Source organism: Otolemur garnettii, unplaced genomic scaffold (genome assembly GCF_000181295.1).
Source record: "Otolemur garnettii isolate 467f Iridium unplaced genomic scaffold, OtoGar3 scaffold00247, whole genome shotgun sequence".
Taxonomy (NCBI): domain Eukaryota; kingdom Metazoa; phylum Chordata; class Mammalia; order Primates; family Galagidae; genus Otolemur; species Otolemur garnettii.
In genome coordinates, this window is record NW_003852642.1 from 177,354 (window position 1) to 186,550 (window position 9,197).

The 9,197-nt window shown below is 35.4% G+C and overlaps 1 protein-coding gene across 1 annotated transcript; it reads right to left on the reverse strand.

Moving 5' to 3' along the window:
* Positions 1 to 3,248: 3,248 nt before the first annotated feature.
* Positions 3,249 to 8,948, reverse strand: LOC100956449 (olfactory receptor 4C11-like). The gene is made up of 4 exons (XM_003802416.2): positions 8,863 to 8,948; positions 7,815 to 7,930; positions 4,281 to 4,354; positions 3,249 to 4,196 (listed from the first exon to the last, which is right to left on the reverse strand). The coding sequence occupies exons 1-4, from the start codon at positions 8,946 to 8,948 to the stop codon at positions 3,249 to 3,251; spliced, it is 1,224 nt and encodes a 407-aa protein (XP_003802464.2).
* Between the last annotated feature and the right edge of the window lie 249 nt (positions 8,949 to 9,197).

A 9,197-nucleotide genomic window follows, 5' to 3' on the forward strand; every position in this document is an offset into this window, starting at 1 on the left:
TCTTCTCTACACTATTGTGCAAAAGATTGGGAGTTTTGTCTTTTGACAAACTGAGTACAAAATTTTCTACTAGTAATGCGGGAAGTGTGATGAAATATGCAACAGTGTGTATGAGGACATGTCCAAATCTATGCAATGAATGATGGTGGCCTTTCCTCTCACTGTTTCTAGGATGTCAGCAGCCTGTATACACACAACCACTTCAAGGATTTTCACATAGTGTAGTAAAGTAGGAGGGGACAGGATTTTCTGAAGAAAATATATGACCAACATACTGCTTGATCACCCACAATTAAGCCCCTCAACATGCAAACACTGCCTACACATTTGAAGAATCCATGTAACTATTTTTAAAATTTCCTTGGTTTTAAATATTAATTGAAATTTTCTGCTTTTAGGTATGATGCAGAACTAGTGAAGAGGTCACTAGAAACCTGTTGGCAAATGAAAGCAGAGAGGGATTGATAGTCTTTCCTTTAAGATCTGGAACAAGATAAAGATCCCCACTTTCATCACTTTTATTCAACATAGAACCAGAATTACTAGTTAGAGCACTCAGACAAGAGAAAGAAATGAAGGGCATCTACACTGGAAAGGAAGTCAGGTTACGCTTGTTTGTTGATAATGTGATCTTATAGCTAGAGAAACCTAAAGACTCCACCTAAAGGTTATTAGAATTGGTAAACTAATTCAGTAAAGTTTCAGGGTATAAAATTAACATACACAAAATTAGTAGCATTTTTATGTGCCAACAGCAAACAATCTAAAAAGAAAACAAAGGATACAATGCTATTTAAAACAGCTACAAATAAAATAAATTACCTAGGAATGGACTTAAACAAGGAAGCGAAAGATCTCTGTAACGATGATTATAAACATTCATGAAAGAATGGAAAGATGTCCCATACTTGTGGATGAGAAGAATCAATAGTGTCAAATTGAAATGAGAATGAAAGATATATACAGATTTGATACAATCCCCATCAAAATATCAATGACATTCTTCAGAGAAATAGAAAATAAAAATCTTAAAAATTATATGGAACCACAAAAGATCCTGTCATTTCCAACAACATGGCTTGACCTGGAGGACATCATGCTAAACCTGGAAAGACAAATCGCACATGTTCTCACTCATTTGTGGGAGGTAAATATTTAAAACCATTGATATCCTGGAGACAGAGCAGAGAAAGGAGGTTACAGAGGCCGGGAAGGGAGATGGGAAGCAGGGAGGCTAGCAAAGAAATCTAAGACCTGAAAGCAGAGGTGGGAGTACTAAAAATGGCTCCCCTGACCACATGAATTGCAAAGGGGCTCCTCAGAAGCTGTCTTGCATCTCTTAGGAGATCACTTAGTGACTTGTTTTTTCCATTGGTCCAACCAACTATTGATGTTTGGATCTTCTTTCTTTCACCTGCTTCTTTACTTGCAGTGATTCTCCCTCCTCCTTTCCCCATTACCTTTTTCTAAAGTCAGTCTCCCCATTATTCACTTTGAAGTTTTCTCTATTTACACTTGTTTTATTTTTTAAATTTTAACATATTAAGGGGGTACAAAAGGGGTTTTTTTAAATTTTAAATATTAAGGGGGTTTTTGTTAAATGGATAACTTGTATAATGATTAATGATTAAGTTGGGCTTTTAGTGTGCCTGTTACCAGAATACTGTTTATTGTGCTCAACAGGTAAGGTTTTATCCTTCACGCCCTTCCTACCCCTCTCCCTGTCTTGGTTTCTAATGCCCATTATCCTAAGTGAGGTGTCTTAGGGATGGAAATACAGGTGAGGTTTAATCATATTAACTTTTATCTAGAAAAATCTTTTATATGAGTGTTAAAAAACGTTTCTCAGATTAGAGTAAAATACAATCTTTTTCTTTTCTTCCTTTCTTTTTCTTTTTGAGACAGAGTCTCACTCTGTCACCCTGGAAAGAGTGCCATAGCATCATAGCTCACAGCAATCTCAAACTCTTGGCTTGAACAATCTTCTTCTCTCAGCCTCCAGAGTAGTTGGGGCTAAAGGCACCCACCACAACACTTGGTTAGTTTTTCTATTTTTAGTAGAGATAGGGTCTTGCTATTGCTGAGCTGGTCTTGAACTCACAAGCTCAAACAATCCACCTGCCTTTGCTTCCCGGAGTGCTAGGATTACAGGTGTGAGCCACCACACCCAGCCTACAATCCCTTTATGAATGACAATAAATCCTATTGAATTTCAGTGTTGCTATGTTATTTGTAAATTAATTTTTGTATATAAGAAAGTGTTAAAAGTAAAATTTTGACTAGACACAATAGATGTAGAATTACAAAATGTGTCCAAATGCTCTTCAACAAATTCATATGTTGAAATTCTAGCCCCAAGGAAATGGGATTAGAGGGAAGGGAGGGGATGAGTGCCTCAGAAAAATAGGCCCGAAAGAGATCCTTTTCCTTCAAGCCAGGTGAGGTTATAGCAAGAAGATTGCAGTCTGGGAACTGGGAAGGGGCCCCTCACTAGACCCCGAATCTGCTGGTACACTGACTTTGGGCTTCCCAGGCTCAAGAACTTTGAGAAATAATTGTCTGTTTTTTATAAGATATCAAGTTTATGGTATTTACTTATAGCAACCCAAAATGGGATAAAACTGCCCATTCTGTATGAAAAAGATTGAGGAGTTTTCCAGTAGGGTTTCTCCGAAATTTCCAGCTTTTATTGGTGTTTGAGGGTCCGTCAATGCAGGTTGATATTTCCCGTGAGGCAGACTTAAGCCCAGATATCTAGAGTAGCATTTCCTCAACAACTTTGATTCTATAAGTGTCCAGGCTCCTGGGGATTAGCTCTCATGATTCCATTCATAAGGGACCAGAATAAAACCTAAAAAAGAATGAGTGTGTATACACACACAAACACACACACATTCAGTCATTAGTCAGTACGTTTCTTCCTGAAGAAAAACTTGTCCAGGAAACAAAATTTCCATGCAGTGATGGCCAGATGTAGATAGAATTCAAGTAAGGTTGGTTAGAATGATTATAAATTTTAAACCTTCACAATCTAATAAAATCTTCTCAGAATAAGGTATATTTACATATATGTATTTATGTATTCACACAAATAAATAGACACGTGCACACATACACAGTATATCTGCATGTGTGTCTTGATTGTTTATTTTCTGACAAGAATCTTTCCTCTTTTCAGTACATGCAATGAAATGAAACAGTTAAGGAAATACACATTCGAATCCTTCTATATTACTTATCAACTGATGTCACATTTTTCTATACCATAATTTTCTCATGGCATTTTTCACTTCTGTATTCCTCAGTGTATAAATCAGAGGGTTGAGTAAGGGTGTCCCAATGGTATAAAACACAGCCACCATCTTGTCTATTGGAAAAGTTGTTGGTGGGCGTGTGTATATAAATATACATGGACCAAAAAACATGACAACCACGATAAAGTGGGAAGTGCATGTAGAAAGTGCTTTTCGTCTTCCTTCAGCACTGTGGTTTCTTAGAGAGTATAAGATGACAATATAGGAGAGAAACAGAATTATGAAACTCAGCATGCAGATGGCCCCACTATTGGACACAATCAGCAAATTTATCACATAAGTGTCCATGCAGGCAAGTTTCAACAAGGGCTGCAAGTCACAGAAATAGTGATCAATTATGTTTGGGCCACAGAAAGGCAATCTCAAAGCCAGGAAAATCTGTGCTGAAGAATGAATGCAAGACCCTATCCAGGCCAAAATCACTAATATACCACAGACATGGTGGCTCATGATGGTTGTGTATCTCAGGGGCTTACAAATGGCTACATAGCGATCAAAGGCCATGAAGATGAGCACAAAGATCTCCATGCATCCAAAGAAATGGGCTGCAAAGACCTGAGTCATGCACTCATTGTAGGAAATGATCTTCTTTCCAGAAAGGGCATCCACAATCAACTTGGGGGCTGTCGTTGTGGAAATGCAAGCATCAGCAAAAGATAGGTAGAACAGGAAAAAGTACATGGGACTTCCAAGGGTCTGGCTTGTTTTAATAGTCACCATGATGAGAGAGTTCCCAAACAGAGTTGCAAGGTAAAGAATCAAGAAAATCCCAAATACTGCTTTCTGCTTTCCAGCATCCTGTGTCAATCCAAACAGAATGAATTTAGTCACACTGTTATTCATCACCACACTAGCATCTGTAGGTAGAATGCAGTTGAAAATCTGCAGAGAGAAGGAAAGAAATGACAATTTGGTGACATCAATGGGCTGACCTCTAATTCTTGGGTTCCCTTTCCTGCCTATTACCTGCCTTTCCGGGGAACCTGGATCCCTATGAATCTTTGTAAATCTGCAAGTGTCCTGGCATCTCCAAGATTTACCTGTTAATTCAGAAAGTCAAGCTTGAGATTGGGCAAAAACTTTTGCATTTGGGAAGTAAAAAATAACTGTCCTTCAAAAATGTTGACTTCCACTTAGATTGAGAACTATAGAACTTGTTCTTTAGTGACTCAACTGCTTTGAAACTTAGCCTTTATATGTACAAAATGTGCTCTGACTTATTCTGAATTTTTAGAAGAATTAAAGATTTTATACCCACACATATCCACATATACACATATTTCTTGTATATGCATCTTATTTCTGTGCTTTGCAATCTGAAAAAAACATTGCAATATAATTAAGCATCAGTATTGTTAGGGAATACCTCTTAAAGAAAATCTCAGTTCAGGACACTCATGCTTGGGTCCATTAGGCCTGACCCTAAAATTTGAATTTTCCAGCTTTTACTGGTGTTTGAGGGTCTGTCAATGTAGGGCGATATCTCCAGTGAGGCAGACTTAAGCCTAGATATCTAGAGTAGCATTTCCTCAACAACTTGATTCTGCCTGGATGAAATGTGCTTTACAAAGAATTTTGACAAACTCACTTAATGTCTCTTGTGTTCAAGATGGCAGCTCATGGATGGTCATGATATAACAGATATCTGGATAATATCTTGAGGTTGGCATAATTGAAAGAAACTACTCTTCACCCTCTTTACTGTACTTTTAAACTTATTCTAATAAAATATTGAGTTTCTCTGTGTATGAATTTGACCTGATATAAAATTTCTAACATGATTGGGACATAAGTAGCATGTTTTCTCAGTCATATATGTACGTTGTGACATACACATCCTTAATTCCCTAGAAATTTTTTCTACAAACATTATTTGAAAGAAATTCCATAATCTCAACATATAATAATGTTTCCATTTCAAGTCCTACCTAATCACATATATAGTTTATATGATTGAAGTAATCATATAATACCATTTTGTTTTCAGATGTTGACAAAATTGTTAGATTAATTATTCTCTTGTTATACTCTTTGCAGGTGACCAATTTCATGGTGTAATAATATGTAAATTCTTATAATTGTCCATTGAGACAGCTATGTTGCTTCCACTCTTCACTCTTGCAAATGACAGTTCTGCAAACAACTTTATAAAAATTTCTCAGGTGTGATATTGTTATCCAAATCCTAAATATTATCGGTGTTATTAATTATTCAAAATTACTTTGTACGAAACAAATTGATACTTATTTTTATATATTTATCATAGGATAATTTATGATCATGATGCTATATTTAAAATAAACAGAAAAATGTGAGAGTAAACATTAAAATTTCTCTTCAAATTATTTGAATATATAAACTTAATCCTAAAAATAAATTTTTGTATGTACTTCCCAAAACATTTGTAAGTATATTTGCATATGTGTGTATCTCTATGTCCTTTTGAAAAATGTACAAGTAAGAATGGCCAGTGTTTCAGTATTAATGATTATTCAGAAAATTTGAGGCACATGCAAAAAAATTATCTTGACATTATCTTATTACCTTACTAGAGTAATAGGGATAAATATATATTTTATTCACACAAACTTTATCAACCAAATGTTACATTTTCATATATTTTTTGAAAATATTGTCCTTCTGATCATTTAAAAAAATTTTTGAGCCCATCTTTTGCAATCTTGATATTTTAGTAAAATGGATGTTAATCTAGAAAAATAATAATTATGTTTCTTAATTCAGAATTACGATTTTGCTTCTTCTTCTTATTTCTCTTTTTCAGGCACCTTTTACCTTTTTACATACTTCAATCTGTCAATTTTCCCATCTTAATTTAGTATTTAGTATATTGCTTCAAAATATTAAAAAATTATAATATTTTCTACTTTTCTGTAATTTCATAATCATCTTTCACTTAAATATTGAATCCGAATTGCCTGAAATTAAAATTATTCATTGATGAATTAAGACTGTTGAATAAAAATTGTTGTGAGAAATAGGAAAAATGTTCCCTTTTGTAACAACTTCCATGAATTTTAAGAAAATATCAGATAAAATGATTAATTACATAAGGGACCATGTGATTGGTGTTAGATGACTGGAAACTATCTTTAGAGAAAAGATGTTGTTTTGGAAAAAACAAAATAAGAAGAAGTTAACTGATCAAAGTATTCTATAATAGACATACTCTTATCTGACAATGTGAATGTTACTTTCTTTGCATTATTACTATTATTATTGCTTAATATTTCATTGCAGCAATCATCTGATTTCTTTTCTGAATGTATTTATCTTCATTTGTTCTTTATGAAGTTTTTGTTCTCCGTCCTTATGTTAAACATTGTTATTGTCATTAAATTCACCCTTTTTAATTCTGTAAAGGCAAAAGTGGAAACCTAATATACATATGTATAAGAAAAAGAAATGATATTTTAAAAAAAGTCCCTGAAATATAGATTGGTCAGTGAAGAATCCAAAATTACATAAATCATAGCTTTAATTAAAGAGAGTCAGGTTTTCGACCAGGTTCTCAGAAATGCAAACATTAAATCTGAAGTGGAGAGGTTTGCTGGTGTCTCATAGCAATCAGAGCAGAGTGTGAGCCACACGCATGGACTCAACCCCTCTGCCTTGCCCAGTAGTGGTCTGACATTTAACAGGTCTCTTGATCTTCACATGTAAAACATAAATAATAATCTATCTTTGCTACAAAGGTTAGATAATTTAGTATATACCAAGTACATATAGAAGATGAGGCCATGTACTGTGTACAATTGTAGTTACTTTTATCATGATTATTAGTACTGATTTTCCAAAAGGAACTTTCCATGTTTCAAAAAGGTCACTTTAAATTATTTAATTACCCGTAACATAGCTGCACAACTGTTTGAAAACATTAAGTTTCTTTGTTGAGTGGCGGAAATTATATCAGCACTGTGGATAATACTAGCTATTTATTTATTTATTTGTAACCAAAAGCTAGGAATGACAGTGCTTAATATTTTTAACAAATACAAAAAATAAAATGAATGAAAAGTGCATTAAATCTTGATTATATGGTAAGAAGAAAGATTATATGATGAGAAGAAAAGAGAAATAAAATAAGCCTTCCTTGTTAAAAAAAAGTTGGGATCCAGAGATAAGAAAATCTGAAAAGTAAAGGCGTTTAGAATGAGAGAAATGGAACAAAGTTTTAGTAGAAATCAGAGGGAAAAGGCAAATGGAAGATCAGTACAAAACCTCTAGTTAGACTCCACAGTCATAGTAATGTTTGAAAAAGTAGGTTGTCCTCCTAGCTAAAGGCCATGAAGACCAGGTTATGAACTTTTCTTCATAGGCAAAGTATAAAATTTGGAGGCATAAAATATGAAAGCAGCTTTTATTAAGATTTACTCATCACACAAAACAAAAATCACTCAGAGCTGGTTTAATGGAATGTAGGCTTTTCTAAAAACTAAATTCAGTACAACTGGATTTGAGCTTATGTCAGGAAGAGCCTACCTCCTGTGAGATGTTGGAGTCCACTGAGCCAGTCTGCTTTTGGCTTCTCTGCACTTAGAAGCTCAGTAGGACACATCTGCTCCCTGTGGTGGCTGTGAGCATCACACACAGGATTCCTGGATCAGAAGGAAAATGTGGGAATAGAAAAATTAAACATCTTTGCTCACGTTTAACAGGATCATTTTTGTATTCCCAAGACATAGAACATAATTCATTTTGCACAATATTTAGTACTCATCAAATTATAAGTAAAATATCTTGCATAACTTATTGGAAGAAAAATATGTCACTATCTCACTTTGGGAGAGACCTAAGAGAATTTTCATTTTTCATTAGCTCGTACATACCAAAATCCAGACTGAAGTTTCTAAATGCCATTATTACAAATGGCCAATCCGAGATTCCTTTAAGTGGACTCTTATGGACCTTTGTTAAGATGGCTATTGTACGTCTTTTTTTTTTCCTTTGGAGACAGAGTCTTGCTCTATCATCCTGGGTAGAGTGCCATGGTGTCATCATAGCTCACAGCAACCTCAAACTCTTGGGCTCTTGTGATTTTCTTCTTAGCCTCTCAAGTAGCTGGAACTACAAGTGCCTATCACAATGCCTGAATAGCTTGCTTTCTTTCTCTTTCTCTCTCTCTCTCTCTCCCCCTCTCCCTCTCTCCCTCTTTCCCTCCCTCCCTCCCTTCCTTCCTTCCGAATCAGGGGTTTCACTCTTGCTCAGGCTGGTCTCAAATTCTTTAGCTCAGGTCATTCATCACCTAGGCCTCCCAGAGTGATAGGATTACAGGTATGACCCACCTTGCCTGGCCTTTCTATGTCTTTAAACAGAAAGAAAGACCAAAGTTTAGTTAGATGTTCCCTCTTCCATTCTTGTTATCTTCTCCTTATTTTCACCTCCTTTCTAGAACTTGAAAATGAAGAGTGGGCATTTTAATAGCATGATGATTCATCTATATAATAAAATGATTACTCTGGTTTCCAAATCCAATGGCTGAGTTGCTCACTGCAGCTTTCAAAGTCCACAATGCGATACCCGCACTCACCTTCTGCTTATCCCCACAGTGCTTCTGTACACCCACACTCCCACCACACCTGACATTTTCTGTGCCTTGTAAATGCACCTAGCCATCTCACTTCTTGAATATTCCATATCTCTGAGAGGCTGAATGACCTGTCCTCTGCTATAACCTCAACTGTCCATCTCTACCTATGCACAGAGTACCCACTTTAGATATGGCAAAGCCATCTCAGATTTCCCCAAAGAACTCTCTTATTATTAATGGCCTTCTACTGTTAAAACCCGTGTGTGTTTTAGTCAGTCACACATTTGATAAGAATGTCCTCCTCTCATTTTTCCTTCAACACCTTTTGTGCATTT

Coding starts and splice junctions, on each gene's coding strand:
- LOC100956449 (XM_003802416.2), bottom strand. CDS start 8,948: ATGGCTAGGTGCATTTACAAGGCACAGAAAATGTCAGGTGTGGTGGGA. Junction 7,931..8,862: donor ACTGTGGGGATAAGCAGAAG/GTGAGTGCGGGT, acceptor CTTCTGATCCAG/GAATCCTGTGTGTGATGCTC. Junction 4,197..4,280: donor CAGGTTCCCCGGAAAGGCAG/GTAATAGGCAGG, acceptor TTCTCTCTGCAG/ATTTTCAACTGCATTCTACC.